At 47.3% G+C, this 17,115-nt stretch overlaps 1 protein-coding gene across 1 annotated transcript; it reads right to left on the reverse strand.

The window, feature by feature from the left end:
- Window positions 1-1,395: 1,395 nt before the first annotated feature.
- LOC141133685 (C-type natriuretic peptide-like) lies at window positions 1,396-8,829 on the reverse strand. The gene is made up of 3 exons (XM_073623184.1): window positions 7,915-8,829; window positions 3,065-3,358; window positions 1,396-1,749 (listed from the first exon to the last, which is right to left on the reverse strand). Exons 1-2 carry the CDS (start codon window positions 8,002-8,004, stop codon window positions 3,071-3,073), a joined length of 378 nt encoding a protein of 125 aa, XP_073479285.1. The 5' UTR covers window positions 8,005-8,829; the 3' UTR covers window positions 1,396-1,749; window positions 3,065-3,070.
- Between the last annotated feature and the right edge of the window lie 8,286 nt (window positions 8,830-17,115).

A 17,115-nucleotide genomic window follows, 5' to 3' on the forward strand; every position in this document is an offset into this window, starting at 1 on the left:
GTTTTTTAACTAATGTGAACAGCATTGATATATATTTTTATATGGTGAGTAATATTTCCTGGCTACAAGATGGTGCTGTGGGGTATTATGCTGTTTGCCAAGATACCTGTTCTATGTTATTTCCTGTCCTCGCTAGACAGTAAATTTATACTCCTAGTGTGATGGCCGCATCCGAGCCTTGCCCTCACGACATCATCATGTGACAAAACTAGTTGGGGTGGAGCAGACGTGACGTCATTGCGCATATCAGACAGAGGACTGGGATTGTGATGTAAGTACGCTGCAGCTACATCTGATATGCCAGTATTCTGATGCTTTTATGTGAGCGCATTATCTTTTAATAAAGTGTTTTAAATATTGCACTACACTATGAGGTTTGGTCTTGGTTTATCTTTTCTTACCGTACACCCAGCACCAGACATCCTCACACCATACACACAGCGCAGAACACCCGTAAACCATACACCCAGTGTCCCACACCCTCATGCCATACACCTAACGTCCCACACCCTCATACCGTACACCCAGCTCCCCACACTCTCATACCATACACCCAGCTCTCCACACCCTTATACCATACACCCAGTGCCCGACATCCTCATACCATACACCCAGCGCCCCACACCCTCATACCGTACACCCAGCGCCCCACACCCTCATACTACCATATACCCAGTGCCCCACACCCTCATACCCTACACTCAGTGCCCAACACCATCATACTGTACACCCAGTGCCCCACACCCTCATACCGTACACCCAGCGCCCCACACCCTCATACTGTACACCCAGCGCCCCACAACCTCATACTGTACACCCAGTGCCCCACACCCTCATACTGTACACCCAGTGCCCCACACCCTCATACTGTACACCCAGTGCCCCACACCCTCATACTATACACTCAGTGCCCCACACCCTCATACTATACACTCAGTGCCCCACACCCTCATACTGTACACCCAGTGCCCCACACCCTCATACTATACACTCAGTGCCCCACACCCTCATACTATACACTCAGTGCCCCACACCCTCATACTGTACACCCAGTGCCCCACACCCTCATACCCTACACTCAGTGCCCCACACCCTCATACTGTACACCCAGTGCCTCACACCCTCATACCGTACACCCAGTGCCCCACACCCTCATACCGTACACCCAGTGCCCCACACCCTCATACCGTACACCCAGCGCCCCACACCCTCATACTATCATACACCTAGTGCCCCACACCCTCATACCGTACACCCAGCACCCCACACTCTCATACCATACACCCAGCGCCTGACACCCTCACACACCCAGCACTGTAGGGGTTCAGTTCTTGGTGGAGTTGGTGTACATAGATAGGTAGGATTTGGGATCAGACTTTTATTAAGACACAGACATTATAGGTGGAGTTGCACTTTATTTCCCACACCCGGTTTCTGTTGGGGTGCAAGTCGTTAGAAGATGGGGATGGGGGAATCTCAGGATAAAATCCCGCGTCACATTGCTTATAAAAACATGGCAGACAAGTCATGACTTCTGAACGATTCACCGTCCAATAAGGAACAAGAAATCCTTCACACACACAGTGCGAATTCATCAACACACAAAGCTTTGTCTCTGCCGTATGCAGAACGCGTCAGTCCGGGGGGCGCGGCACCACGGCTCGTATCGGTAGGTCACAGTTCATTGTTTGTTTCATTTATTTCTGGAAAAATCATCCCACCCGGGGAGTCGTCAGAGGGAAGGTCGACCTATAGGAAGACAGATGCAGTGTCATTGGAGAGAGTTGCCCTGGTACCTGTGACCATCTCCTGTACCGATTCTACAGTCTCTGACCATCTCCTGTAGCATGTCTGCAGTCTCTGACCATCTCCTAAAATAGGTCTGCAGTCTCTGACCATCTCCTCTAGTATGTCTGCAGTCTCTGACCATCTCTTCTAGTATGTCTGCAGTCTCTGACCATCTCCTGTAGTATGTCTGCAGTCTCTGACCATCTCCTAGAATAGGTCTGCAGTCTGTGACCATCTCCTGTACCAACTATGCAGTCTGTGACCATCTCCTGTAGTATGTCTGCAGTCTGTGACCATCTCCTGCAAACGACCTGCAGTCTCTGACCATCTCCTGTACCAACTCTCTGCAGTCTCTAACCATCTTTGATAGTATATCTGCAGTCTCTGACCATCTCCTGTAATATGTCTACAGTCTCTGACCATCTCCTGTAGTATGTCTGCAGTCTCTGATTATCTCCTGTACCATGTCTGCAGCCTCTGACCATCTCCTGAATTATGTCTGCAGTCTCTGACCATCTCCTGTGGTATATCTGCAGTCTCTAACCATCTCCTGTTGTATATCTGCAGTCTCTAACCATCTCCTGTAGTATATCTGCAGTCTCTGATTATCTCCTGTAGTATATCAGCAATCTCTGACCATCTACTGTAGTATGTCTGCAGTTTCTGATCATCTCCTGAAATAGATCTGCAGTCTCTGACCATCTCCTGTACAATGTCTGCAGTCTCTGACTATCTCCTGAATTATGTCTGCAGTCTCTGACCATCTCCTGTACCAATTCTCTGCAGTCTCTAACTATCTCCTGTAGTATATCTGCAGTCTCTGACCATCTCCTGTACAATGTCTGCAGTCTCTGACCATCTCCTATACAATGTCTGCAGTCTCTGACCATCTCCTGTAATAGGTCTGCAGTATCTGACCATCTCCTGAATTATGTCTTCAGTCTCTGACCATCCCCTGTAATAGCTCTGCAGTCTCTGAGAATCTCCTGTGATCTGTAGGCAATTTCTGACAGTTGACTATAGTGTTACATATACTGATTATTCTGTACAACCCCTTGGTCGCAGTCAGGCAGACTACCTCTGTTCTACAGGCTCTTCGACTTAAATAACATTTCATTAACACAAAATTAAAAAAACTTTCTGCATGTTGAAGGATACTTCCTGAGCATGCACAACCACAGAACAATAAACTAGTAGCTAAATACTATAAACAAATGGCGGTTGCTATGTACAATGTGGTAGATAGATGGCGCTAGGATCTGGGATTTCTCCATACCTGATGCTAACAGCCCAGCCCACTGGAAGTTCCGATCCGTTCCAGTTTCATCCCAAAACATCCACGAGAGTTTCCCGATTTCTTTGTGCGCCCCCGAAACTTCTTCTGGTTGTTCATGAAATCACTGAAGAGGCGGAGCCAGGCGCGGTTAGGCTGGAGCTGGGAGGAGTCTTGAGGCACGGCTGTATCCCGGGGGCGGGGCCCGGAGATGGACGCCCCCAAATCTTCCAGACTCTCCATGAGTAGGACCTCCTCTGAGGAACTCAGGTCCTGGGATAAAAGATCAGCTAAAGACTGTGGAGGGGCAGCAGAGAATGAAAGGAGGGGAGAAAGTTGTTGGTGGGGTAGGAGAGAGAGAGTTGGAAAAAGAGATAGAGAGAGAATGTTAGATACATAGAATATTAGTAACAATTCAACTCAAATTCTGTCTTTCCTTTTTTTTCCCTCTCCCTTTTTCATAGATTTCTGTATTTATTTAACCCCTTCTTACCCTTGTATTTCCATCTATCTGGAGTGCCAAGGTCAGTCGTATCTCCTGACTACTTCTTACTGAAGTCTATAGATCAACAATAAGACTGGGGCAATGTGCGTTTTTTTATGGATGGAAGCCTTGACATGGCAACGTGTGGCTTTGTATGTTCTGTTCTTAAAGGGGAACTATAATCACCTCTGCTTGAGCTCCCTCTTTGGCACTGACATCTTCTCACCGGTTTCTTCCAGACCTTCCTTACAGATGGATGGGAGTTAAATACTGGTAGACTCTTGCCGGTGTTAATACTTGCCAGTGTTGGGAACAGTTGGGTCTGCTGGACAACAAGGAGTTGACTCCTCCTTGCTGGTGGGATGATTGGTTGGGTCAGCTGGGAAGCAAGGAGTTGACTCCTCCTTGCTGGTGGGATGATTGGTTGGGTCAGCTGGGAAGCAAGGAGTTGACTCCTCCTTGATGGTGGGATGATTGGTTGGGTCAGCTGGGAAGCAACTCCTCCTTGCTGGTGGGGACATCAGTTGGGTCCACAGGACAGCAAGGAGTTGACTCCTCTTTGCTGGTAGGAGGATCTGTTGGGTCTGCTGGACAGCAAGGAGTTGACTGCTCCTTAAATACTTGTGGACTTTTGCTGGTTGGATCTGCTGGACAGCAAGGAGTTGACTCCTCTTTGCTGGTAGGAGGATCGGTTGGGTCTGCTGGTCAGCAAAGAGTTGACTGCTCCTTGCTGGTGGAGGGATGGTTGGATCTGCAGGACAGCAAGGAGTTGACTCCTCCTTGTTGGTGGAAGGATAGGTTGGGTCTGCTAGACAGCAAGGAGTTGACTCCTCCTTGTTGGTGGAAGGATAGGTTGGGTCTGCTGGACAGCAAGGAGTTGACTCCTCCTTGTTGGTAGGGGGCATCAGTTGGGTCCACAGGACAGCAAAGAGGAGTTGACTCCTTGCTGGTAGGAGGACTGGTTGGGTCCACAGAACAGCAAAGGGGAGTTGACTCCTCCTTGCTGGTGAGAGGATTGGTTGGGTCTGCTGGACAGCAAGGAATTCACTCATCCTTGCTGGTGGGGGATCGGTTGGGTCCCCTGGACAGCAGGAGTTGACACATCCATGCTGGTGGGAGATCAGTTGGATCAGCTGGACAGCAAGTAATTCACCCATCCTTGCTGGTGAGGTATTGGTCGGGCCTGCTTGTATTAGTAGTGTCCATCTTTCTCCTCCTCCTGATCCACGCCAAATAAAGCCAAATGAGCATTTCTATGCCCATCTTTTTGTAAAAAATATTATCAAGCGTGAGCTTTTCAGGCAACTTTTGAGCATTCTCCTTTTAGCCAATGGAAAGCTACTAGGAGGGACAAAAACTGTGTAAAAAAAACAAGCATTATGACCCATATTCTGTCTTTTTTTTCCAGGAGCTCCAATTGAAGTCTATAGGGGCCAAAACATGAAAAGCTCATCTACTTTTTTTTACCTTTGAGTGACAAGCTTCAAGTGATGGCAGTTAATGGGCACCATTAGGTATAATGGGAATTGCAATGTTGAGCATTGATGCGCTTCGGGAAACGCATGTCAAATCGCTCTGGTGTGAATGGGGTCCCAATGAGACTATTGACAGACTCCTTTGGGTTCTTTGTTAGCTCCAGTGGTCCAGGTCCTCTCCTTGTGTCTCCTAATATCTACTTATGAATGGGAATAGGACTTGGGTTCATTATCTTTTCGTTCTTCTGTATACATATATACAGTATATCTATATCCTCTCCACATTTCCTAATCAAGCAGATCTTCTGATCTAGGAAAGGTGTTGAATATTACCCCCACCCCACTGCATGGAAAGACCCTTTGTGTGCCAGAATGCAGAGATGGAAACTTTCTGTAGTAATTGTTGCTCTTCATACTGTCTGTAGACCCCAATCAAGCCTTTTTGTCCTATATATTTTTGAAAACATAAAATATTTTATATTTTTAGTTGCTGTATGATGTATAGAAAGTATATTATTAATAAAAATTCATTCTGCACCTTTTTACTGCCTTGAAAAGGGAGCACGGCCAGTGGAGATAGCATTAAAATCTAAAAGAAAAAAAAAAAAAAAACGCCAAAAAAGATAGCGGTCTCCAGTCTTCACCGAGATCTCCAGTGTCCTTGTGCAAATAAAAATATAAAAGCCGACAATTCAGAGACAATGCTGTCTCCTCTGCTGGGATCATGTCTGTGAATTGTCGGAGGGTTTATATACTTGTTTGCTCACATTGTTATTACAAATCAGATCTCAGTAAAGTCCGGAGGACGCGATCTTCCGGTGCATTGGCCGTTTTTTACTATAAAATGTATCAGCAGGAAAGTCCTGGAATCTGTTGTAATGGTGATCCCATATTCATACAAGATCTGGTGCCGGGATCATTCCAGGAATACGATCTACAGATCACCGATATCTCACCTTCACAGTGTACAGTCTCACCATTAATAACTGGATCCAAATCTCTGACTGTATAATGCAATGGGGTACATTTACTAAAGGCAAATCCACTTTGCACTACAAGTGCACTTGGAAGTGCAGCCGCTGTAGATCTGAGGGGAAGATCCTGAAATGAGGGGAAGCTCTGCTGATTTTATCATCCAATCATGTACAAGCAAAAACGCTGTTTTTTATTTTCCTTGCATGTCCCCCTCAGATCTACAGCGGCTGCACTTCCAAGTGCACTTGTAGTGCAAAGTGGATTTGCCTTTAGTAAATAAACCCCAATGTATCACAATATTATGTCTGCATCATCTATACATCATACAAACTCACCAATAATAACTGGATCCATATCTCCAACTATATGATACAATGCATAATTCATAGAACACAACGACTGCCTCACTTATACATCATACAATCTCACTCATGCAACCCCGAAAAGATACAATGTATCAAATACGTCAACCTCACCTTTCTATTATTTTATCTCAGCGATAAAATAATAGAACGGTGAGGCAGATATATTCTTTCGCTGAGATAAAATAATATGAAGGTGAGGCAGATATATTCTTTCGCTGAGATAAAATAATATGAAGGTGAGGCAGATATATTCTATCGCTGAGATAAAATAATAGAGAGGTGAGGCAAATATATTCTATCGCTGAGATAAAATAATAGAAAGGTGAGGCAAATATATTCTATCGCTGAGATAAAATAATAGAGGGGTGAGGCAGATATATTCTATCGCTGAGATAAAACAATATGAAGATGAGGCAGATATATTCTATCGCTGAGATAAAATAATAGAATATATCTGTCTCACCTTTCTATCTCAGCGATAGAATATATCTGCTTCACCCTTCTGTTATTTTATCTCAGCAATAGAATACGTCTTCCTCACCTTTCTATTATTTTATCTCAGCGATAGAATATATCTGCCTCACCTTTATATTATTTTAAATCAGCACTCCTAGTTGATATTTATAATAATTTTTATTTATAATAATATGTATTATTTGTATTATTTATAAAAATGTACAAAATATTATAACATTTTTATTATATTATTAAAAAAACTATTATACAATTTATAATTTCTCTTTATAATAATATTCATTATTTATTTCTATTATTTATTATTATTTCTATCATCCTATTATTATTCTTTTGATTATTTCATCTCAGCACTCCTAGCTGTACCCCATAATTAGGACTCATGATATAACCCCCTGAAAAAATACAATGTATAATACATAGAATATGACATCTGTCCCACCTGTATATTATTTTATCTCAGCAGTTTTTAACTGGATCCATTTTTCAGACTCATCATACAAGAAGTGTAAACCCAGAAAGGATACAATGTATAATAATTCAAAGAGGTCTGCCTGCCCTTCATATTATTTTATCTCAGCGATAGAATACGTCTGCCTCACCTTCATATTATTTATTATTTTATCTCAGCGATAGAATACGTCTGCCTCACCCTCATATTATTTTATCTCAGCGATAGAATACGTCTGCCTCACCTTTCTGTTATTTTATCTCGGCGATAGAATACGTCTGCCTCACCTTCATAACATTTTATCTCAAGATACAATGTATAATACATAGAATATGACGTCTGCTTTACCTTTATATGGTTTTATCTCAGCATTAATAACTGGATCCATTCTTCAGACTCATGACAAGAAGAGTATAACTCAGGAGAAATACAATGCCTATTAAATATAATATGACGTCTGCCCCACCTGTATATGATTTTATCTCAGCGCTCCTAGCTGTCCCCATATGTTACAATGTATAATAAAAGAACATGATTTCTGCCCCACCTGTATATGATTTTATCTCAGCACTCCTAGCTGTCCCCATATGTTACAATATATAATAAAATAATAAAATGTCTGCCTTTACCTTCAGGTGTTTGAGCTGCGGGGACGGCCGTCCAGATACCCCGACGATCAGTAGGGTCACCAGGGTCAGCGCTGACACTCCTCCCATCATTTTTGGGGTGATATATGAGATTTGGGGGTTTTCAGTGGCCCTCTGGTCTCAGCAGGGTCAGTCGGGAAGGTAAGGTTCAGATTTGGGGGTTTTTGGTAGGTTTGGGGGTTTTCAGTGGCCCTCTGGTCTCAGCGGGGTCAGTCGGGAAGGTAAGGTTCAGATTTGAGGGTTTTCGGTAGGTTTGGGGGTTTTCAGTGGCCCTCTGGTCTCAGCGGGGTCAGTCGGGAAGGTAAGGTTCAGATTTGGGGGGTTTTCGGTAGGTTTGGGGGTTTTCAGTGGCCCTCTAGTCTCAGCGGGGTCAGTCGGGAAGGTAAGGTTCAGATTTGGGGGGTTTTCGGTAGGTTTGGGGGTTTTCAGTGGCCCTCTGGTCTCAGCAGGGTCAGTCGAGATTAGGAAGTTGCGTTCAGTTTCAGGATTTGCTCGGTTTCAGTATGTCTGTCCTGATTTCAGGACTGGTCAGTTCTGAGTGGTGCTGGTAGCGCGGGTATATATAAAGGAGGATGGGGAGAGGGGGGCTGTTTTATTATAGATGGAGGAGGGAGGGTTACCCCGGGAGACCCCCTCTTCTTATTACAGGAATGTCACCCCTCCCCAACAGACATCACTGACACCGGAGGGCAGTATAATGGTACAGGAGGGGATGTAATGTACCAGCATCTGTATAGGAGGAGATATACATCCATCTACAGGGCACAGTATACAGCGACAGCGTGTCAGTACATAGACATCTCTATATACAATGCCTTGAAAAAGTATTCACACCCCTTTCCACATTTTGTCATGTTACAACCAAAAACGTAAATGTATTTTATTGGGATTTTATGTGATAGACCAACACAAAGTGGCACATAATTGTGAAGTGGAAGGAAAATGATAAATGTTTTTCAAATATTTTTTACAAATAAATATCTGACAAAAATGTGGCGTGCATTTGTATTCAGCCCCCTTAAGGCTCTGTTTCCACTACTGCGAGTTGTTGTGCGACTTGACACTTGTGAAGTCGCATGACAAGTCAAAACCCATGTATTTCAATGGCCCCCCGTTCTAATTGGTGCGACTCAAGTCGCAGCGACTCCAAAAAAGGTTTTTGCAATACTTTGTTCCGACATCTGTGCGACTTGTTCTCACATGGTTTTCACAGGTCGCATGACATCGCATCACAAATCGCATAGCAAAGTCGCAGTGTAAATCGCACGACTTTGGGGACGCAGTAGTGGAAACATAGCCTTACTCTGATACCTCTAACTAAAATCTAGTGGAACCAATTGCCTTCAGAAGTCACCTAATTAGTAAATAGAGTTCACTTGTGTGTATTTTAACTCAGCATAAATACCGCTGTTCTGTGGAGCCCTCAGAGGTCTGTTAGAAAACCTTCATGAACAAACAGCATCATGAAAGCCAAGGAACACACCTGACAGGTCAGGGATAAAGTTGTGGAGAAGTTTAAAGCAGGGTTAGGTTATAAAAAAATATCCCAAGCTTTGAACATCTCACGGAGCTCTGTTCAATCCATCATCTGAAAATGGAAAGAGTATGGGACAACTGCAAACCTACCAAGACATGGCCGTCCACCTAAACTGACCGGCCGGGCAAGGAGAACATTCATCAGAGATGCAGCCAAGAGGTCCATGGTAACTCTGGAGGAGCTGCAGAGATCCACAGCTCAGGTGGGAGAATCTGTCCACAGGACAACTATTAGTGGTGCTCTCCACAAATCTGGTCTTTATGGAAGAGTGACAAGAAGAAAGCCATTGGTGAAAGAAAGCCACAAGAAGTCCCGTTTGCAGTTTGCGAGAAGCCATGTGGGGGACACAGCAAACACATGGAAGAAGGTTCTTTGGTCATATTAGACCACAATTTAACTTTTTGGCTTAAAAGCGAAACGTTATGTGTGGTAGAAAACTAACACTGCACATCACCCTGAACACACCATCCCCACTGTGAAACATGGTGGTGGCAGCATCATATTGTGGGAATGCTTTTCTTCAGCAGGGACAGGGAAGCTGGTCAGAATTGATGTGAAGATGGATGGAGCCAAATACAGGACAATCTTAGAAGATAACCTGTTAGAGTCTGCAAAAGACTTGAGACTGGGGCGGAGGTTCAATTTCCAGCAGGACAACGACCCGAAACATACAGCCAGAGCTACAATGGAATGGTTTAGATCAAAGCGGTGTGTCGGGTAGTGCCCCCTGTACAGAGGGATTTTTGTGTGTCGGTTAGTACCCCCTGTACAGAGGGATTTCGGTGTGTCGGTTAATGCCCCCTGTACAGAGGGATTTTGGTGTGTCGGTTAGTACCTCCTGTACAGAGGGATTTTGGTGTGTTGGTTAGTACCTCCTGTACAGAGGGATTTTGGTGTGTTGGTTAGTACCTCCTGTACAGAGGGATTTTGGTGTGTCGGTTAGTACCCCCTGTACAGAGGGATTTTGGTGTGTTGGTTAGTACCACCTGTACAGAGGGATTTCGGTGTGTCTCAGTTAGTACCCCCTGTACAGAGGGATTTTAGTGTGTCGGTTAGTGCCCCCTGTACAGAGGCATTTCGGTGTGTCGGTTAGTGCCCTCTGTACAGAGGGATTTCGGTGTGTCTCAGTTAGTACCCCCTGTACAGAGGGATTTCGGTGTGTCTGTTAGTGTCCCTTGTACAGAGGGATTTCAGTGTGTTGGTTAGTGCCCCCTGTACAGAGGGATTTCGGTGTGTCGGTTAGTGCCCCCTGTACAGAGGGATTTCGGTGTGTCGGTCAGTGCCCCCTGTACAGAGGGATTTCGGTGTGTCGGTTAGTGCCCCCTATACAGAGGGATTTCGGTGTGTCGGTTAGTGTCCTCTGTACAGAGGGATTTCGGTGTGTTGGTTAGTGCCCCCTGTACAGAGGGATTTCGGTGTGTTGGTTAGTGCCCCCTGTACAGAGGGATTTCGGTGTGTTGGTTAGTGCCCCCTGTACAGAGGGATTTTGGTGTGTCGGTTAGTGCCCCCTGTACAGAGGGATTTCGGTGTGTCGGTTAGTGCCCCCTGTACAGAGGGATTTCGGTGTGTTGGTTAGTGCCCCCTGTACAGAGGGATTTTGGTGTGTCGGTTACTGCCCCCTGTACAGAGGGATTTCGGTGTGTCGGTTACTGCCCCCTATACAGAGGGATTTCAGTGTGTCGGTCAGTGCCTCCTGTACAGAGGGATTTCGGTGCGTCGGTAAGTGCCCCCTGTACAGAGGGATTTCAGTGTGTCGGTTAGTGCCCCCTATACAGAGGGATTTCGGTGTGTCAGTTAGTGCCCCTGTACAGAGGGATTTCGGTGCGTCGGTTAGTGCCCCCTGTACAGAGGGATTTCGGTGTGTCGGTTAGTGCCCCCTGTACAGAGGGATTTCGGTGTGTTGATTAGTGTCTCTTGTACAGAGGGATTTCGGTGTGTCGGTTACTGCCCCCTATACAGAGGGATTTCGGTGTGTTGGTTAGTGTCCCTTGTACAGAGGGATTTCGGTGTGTCAGTTAGTGCCCCCTGTACAGAGGGATTTCGGTGCGTCGGTTAGTGCCCCCTGTACAGAGGGATTTCGGTGTGTCGGTTAGTGTCTCCTGTACAGAGGGATTTCGGTGTGTCGGTTAGTGCCCCCTGTACAGAGGGATTTTGGTGCGTCGGTAAGTGCCCCATGGTACAGAAGGATTTTGGTGCGTCGGTTAGTGCCCCCTGTACAGAGGGATTTCGGTGTGTTGGTTAGTGTCCCTTGTACAGAGGGATTTCGGTGTGTCAGTTAGTGCCCCTGTACAGAGGGATTTCGGTGCGTCGGTTAGTGCCCCCTGTACAGAGGGATTCCGGTGTGTCGGTTAGTGTCCCCTGTACAGAGGGATTTCGGTGTGTCGGTTAGTGCCCCATGTACAGAGGGATTTCGGTGCGTCGGTTAGTGCCCCCTGTACAGAGGGATTTCGGTGCGTCGGTAAGTGCCCCCTGTACAGAGGGATTTCAGTGTGTCAGTTAGTGTCCCCTGTACAGAGGGATTTCGATGTGTCGGTTAGTGCCCCCTGTACAGAGGAATTTCGATGTGTCAGTTAGTGCCCCTGTACAGAGGGATTTCGGTGTGTTGGTTAGTGTCCCCTGTACAGAGGGATTTCGGTGTGTCGGTTAGTGCCCCCTGTACAGAGGAATTTCGATGTGTTGGTTAGTGCCCCCTGTACAGAGGAATTTCGGTGTGTCGGTTAGTCCACCTAAACTGACCGGCCGGGCAAGGAGAACATTCATCAGAGATGCAGCCAAGAGGTCCATGGTAACTCTGGAGGAGCTGCAGAGATCCACAGCTCAGGTGGGAGAATCTGTCCACAGGACAACTATTAGTGGTGCTCTCCACAAATCTGGTCTTTATGGAAGAGTGACAAGAAGAAAGCCATTGGTGAAAGAAAGCCACAAGAAGTCCCGTTTGCAGTTTGCGAGAAGCCATGTGGGGGACACAGCAAACACATGGAAGAAGGTTCTTTGGTCATATTAGACCACAATTTAACTTTTTGGCTTAAAAGCGAAACGTTATGTGTGGTAGAAAACTAACACTGCACATCACCCTGAACACACCATCCCCACTGTGAAACATGGTGGTGGCAGCATCATATTGTGGGAATGCTTTTCTTCAGCAGGGACAGGGAAGCTGGTCAGAATTGATGTGAAGATGGATGGAGCCAAATACAGGACAATCTTAGAAGATAACCTGTTAGAGTCTGCAAAAGACTTGAGACTGGGGCGGAGGTTCAATTTCCAGCAGGACAACGACCCGAAACATACAGCCAGAGCTACAATGGAATGGTTTAGATCAAAGCGGTGTGTCGGGTAGTGCCCCCTGTACAGAGGGATTTTTGTGTGTCGGTTAGTACCCCCTGTACAGAGGGATTTCGGTGTGTCGGTTAATGCCCCCTGTACAGAGGGATTTTGGTGTGTCGGTTAGTACCTCCTGTACAGAGGGATTTTGGTGTGTTGGTTAGTACCTCCTGTACAGAGGGATTTTGGTGTGTTGGTTAGTACCTCCTGTACAGAGGGATTTTGGTGTGTCGGTTAGTACCCCCTGTACAGAGGGATTTTGGTGTGTTGGTTAGTACCCCCTGTACAGAGGGATTTCGGTGTGTCTCAGTTAGTACCTCCTGTACAGAGGGATTTTGGTGTGTTGGTTAGTACCCCCTGTACAGAGGGATTTCGGTGTGTCTCAGTTAGTACCCCCTGTACAGAGGGATTTTAGTGTGTCGGTTAGTGCCCCCTGTACAGAGGCATTTCGGTGTGTCGGTTAGTGCCCTCTGTACAGAGGGATTTCGGTGTGTCTCAGTTAGTACCCCCTGTACAGAGGGATTTCGGTGTGTCGGTTAGTGTCCCTTGTACAGAGGGATTTCAGTGTGTTGGTTAGTGCCCCCTATACAGAGGGATTTCGGTGTGTCGGTTAGTGCCCCCTGTACAGAGGGATTTCGGTGTGTCGGTCAGTGCCCCCTGTACAGAGGGATTTCGGTGTGTCGGTTAGTGCCCCCTATACAGAGGGATTTCGGTGTGTCGGTTAGTGTCCTCTGTACAGAGGGATTTCGGTGTGTTGGTTAGTGCCCCCTGTACAGAGGGATTTTGGTGTGTCGGTTAGTGCCCCCTGTACAGAGGGATTTCGGTGTGTCGGTTAGTGCCCCCTGTACAGAGGGATTTCGGTGTGTTGGTTAGTGCCCCCTGTACAGAGGGATTTTGGTGTGTCGGTTACTGCCCCCTGTACAGAGGGATTTCGGTGTGTCGGTTAGTGTCCTCTGTACAGAGGGATTTCAGTGTGTCGGTCAGTGCCTCCTGTACAGAGGGATTTCGGTGTGTTGGTTAGTGCCCCCTGTACAGAGGGATTTCGGTGTGTCATTTAGTGCCCCCTGTACCCCTGGATTTAGGTGTGTTGGTTAGTGCCCCCTGTACAGAGGGATTTCGGTGTGTCGGTTAGTGGCCCCTGTACAGAGGGATTTTGGTGTGTCGGTTAATGCCCCCTGTACAGAGGGATTTCGATGTGTCGGTCAGTGCCCCCTGTACAGAGGGATTTCGGTGTGTTGGTTAGTGCCCCCTGTACAGAGGGACTTTGGTGTGTCGGTTACTGCCCCTGTACAGAGGGATTTCGGTGTGTTGGTTAGTGTCCCTTGTACAGAGGGATTTCGGTGTGTCAGTTAGTGCCCCCTGTACAGAGGGATTTCGGAGTGTCGGTTAGTGCCCCCTGTACCCCTGGATTTAGGTGTGTTGGTTAGTGCCCCCTGTACAGAGGGATTTCGGTGTGTCGGTTAGTGGCCCCTGTACAGAGGGATTTTGGTGTGTCGGTTAATGCCCCCTGTACAGAGGGATTTCGATGTGTCGGTCAGTGCCCCCTGTACAGAGGGATTTCGGTGTGTTGGTTAGTGCCCCCTGTACAGAGGGACTTTGGTGTGTCGGTTACTGCCCCTGTAAAGAGGGATTTCGGTGTGTTGGTTAGTGTCCCTTGTACAGAGGGATTTCGGTGTGTCAGTTAGTGCCCCCTGTACAGAGGGATTTCGGAGTGTCGGTTAGTGCCCCCATGTACAGAGGGATTTCGATGTGTCGGTTAGTGCCCCCTGTACAGAGGAATTTTGGTGTGTTGGTTAGTGCCCCCTATACAGAGGGATTTCGGTGTGTCAGTTAGTGCCCCTGTACAGAGGGATTTCGGTGTGTTGGTTAGTGTCCCCTGTACAGAGGGATTTCGGTGTGTCGGTTAGTGCCCCCTGTACAGAGGGATTTCGGTGTGTTGGTTAGTGTCCCTTGTACAGAGGGATTTCGGTGCGTCGGTTAGTGCCCCCTGTACAGAGGGATTTCGGTGCGTCGGTAAGTGCCCCCTGTACAGAGGGATTTCAGTGTGTCGGTTAGTGCCCCCTATACAGAGGGATTTCGGTGTGTCAGTTAGTGCCCCTGTACAGAGGGATTTCGGTGCGTCGGTTAGTGCCCCCTGTACAGAGGGATTTCGGTGTGTCGGTTAGTGCCCCCTGTACAGAGGGATTTCGGTGTGTTGATTAGTGTCTCTTGTACAGAGGGATTTCGGTGTGTCGGTTACTGCCCCCTATACAGAGGGATTTCGGTGTGTTGGTTAGTGTCCCTTGTACAGAGGGATTTCGGTGTGTCAGTTAGTGCCCCCTGTACAGAGGGATTTCGGTGCGTCGGTTAGTGCCCCCTGTACAGAGGGTTTTCGGTGTGTCGGTTAGTGTCCCCTGTACAGAGGGATTTCGGTGTGTCAGTTAGTGCCCCATGTACAGAGGGATTTCGGTGTGTTGGTTAGTGTCTCCTGTACAGAGGGATTTCGGTGTGTCGGTTAGTGCCCCCTGTACAGAGGGATTTTGGTGCGTCGGTAAGTGCCCCATGGTACAGAAGGATTTTGGTGCGTCGGTTAGTGCCCCCTGTACAGAGGGATTTCGGTGTGTTGGTTAGTGTCCCTTGTACAGAGGGATTTCGGTGTGTCAGTTAGTGCCCCTGTACAGAGGGATTTCGGTGCGTCGGTTAGTGCCCCCTGTACAGAGGGATTCCGGTGTGTCGGTTAGTGTCCCCTGTACAGAGGGATTTCGGTGTGTCGGTTAGTGCCCCATGTACAGAGGGATTTCGGTGCGTCGGTTAGTGCCCCCTGTACAGAGGGATTTCGGTGCGTCGGTAAGTGCCCCCTGTACAGAGGGATTTCGGTGTGTCAGTTAGTGTCCCCTGTACAGAGGGATTTCGATGTGTCGGTTAGTGCCCCCTGTACAGAGGAATTTCGATGTGTCAGTTAGTGCCCCTGTACAGAGGGATTTCGGTGTGTTGGTTAGTGTCCCCTGTACAGAGGGATTTCGGTGTGTCGGTTAGTGCCCCCTGTACAGAGGAATTTCGATGTGTTGGTTAGTGCCCCCTGTACAGAGGAATTTCGGTGTGTCGGTTAGTCCACCTAAACTGACCGGCCGGGCAAGGAGAACATTCATCAGAGATGCAGCCAAGAGGTCCATGGTAACTCTGGAGGAGCTGCAGAGATCCACAGCTCAGGTGGGAGAATCTGTCCACAGGACAACTATTAGTGGTGCTCTCCACAAATCTGGTCTTTATGGAAGAGTGACAAGAAGAAAGCCATTGGTGAAAGAAAGCCACAAGAAGTCCCGTTTGCAGTTTGCGAGAAGCCATGTGGGGGACACAGCAAACACATGGAAGAAGGTTCTTTGGTCATATTAGACCACAATTTAACTTTTTGGCTTAAAAGCGAAACGTTATGTGTGGTAGAAAACTAACACTGCACATCACCCTGAACACACCATCCCCACTGTGAAACATGGTGGTGGCAGCATCATATTGTGGGAATGCTTTTCTTCAGCAGGGACAGGGAAGCTGGTCAGAATTGATGTGAAGATGGATGGAGCCAAATACAGGACAATCTTAGAAGATAACCTGTTAGAGTCTGCAAAAGACTTGAGACTGGGGCGGAGGTTCAATTTCCAGCAGGACAACGACCCGAAACATACAGCCAGAGCTACAATGGAATGGTTTAGATCAAAGCGGTGTGTCGGGTAGTGCCCCCTGTACAGAGGGATTTTTGTGTGTCGGTTAGTACCCCCTGTACAGAGGGATTTCGGTGTGTCGGTTAATGCCCCCTGTACAGAGGGATTTTGGTGTGTCGGTTAGTACCTCCTGTACAGAGGGATTTTGGTGTGTTGGTTAGTACCTCCTGTACAGAGGGATTTTGGTGTGTTGGTTAGTACCTCCTGTACAGAGGGATTTTGGTGTGTCGGTTAGTACCCCCTGTACAGAGGGATTTTGGTGTGTTGGTTAGTACCCCCTGTACAGAGGGATTTCGGTGTGTCTCAGTTAGTACCTCCTGTACAGAGGGATTTTGGTGTGTTGGTTAGTACCCCCTGTACAGAGGGATTTCGGTGTGTCTCAGTTAGTACCCCCTGTACAGAGGGATTTTAGTGTGTCGGTTAGTGCCCCCTGTACAGAGGCATTTCGGTGTGTCGGTTAGTGCCCTCTGTACAGAGGGATTTCGGTGTGTCTCAGTTAGTACCCCCTGTACAGAGGGATTTCGGTGTGTCGGTTAGTGTCCCTTGTACAGAGGGATTTCAGTGTGTTGGTTAGTGCCCCCTATACAGAGGGATTTCGGTGTGTCGGTTAGTGCCCCCTGTACAGAG

The sequence above is a fragment of the Aquarana catesbeiana genome, linkage group LG03 (genome assembly GCF_042186555.1).
Source record: "Aquarana catesbeiana isolate 2022-GZ linkage group LG03, ASM4218655v1, whole genome shotgun sequence".
Taxonomy (NCBI): Eukaryota; Metazoa; Chordata; class Amphibia; order Anura; family Ranidae; genus Aquarana; species Aquarana catesbeiana.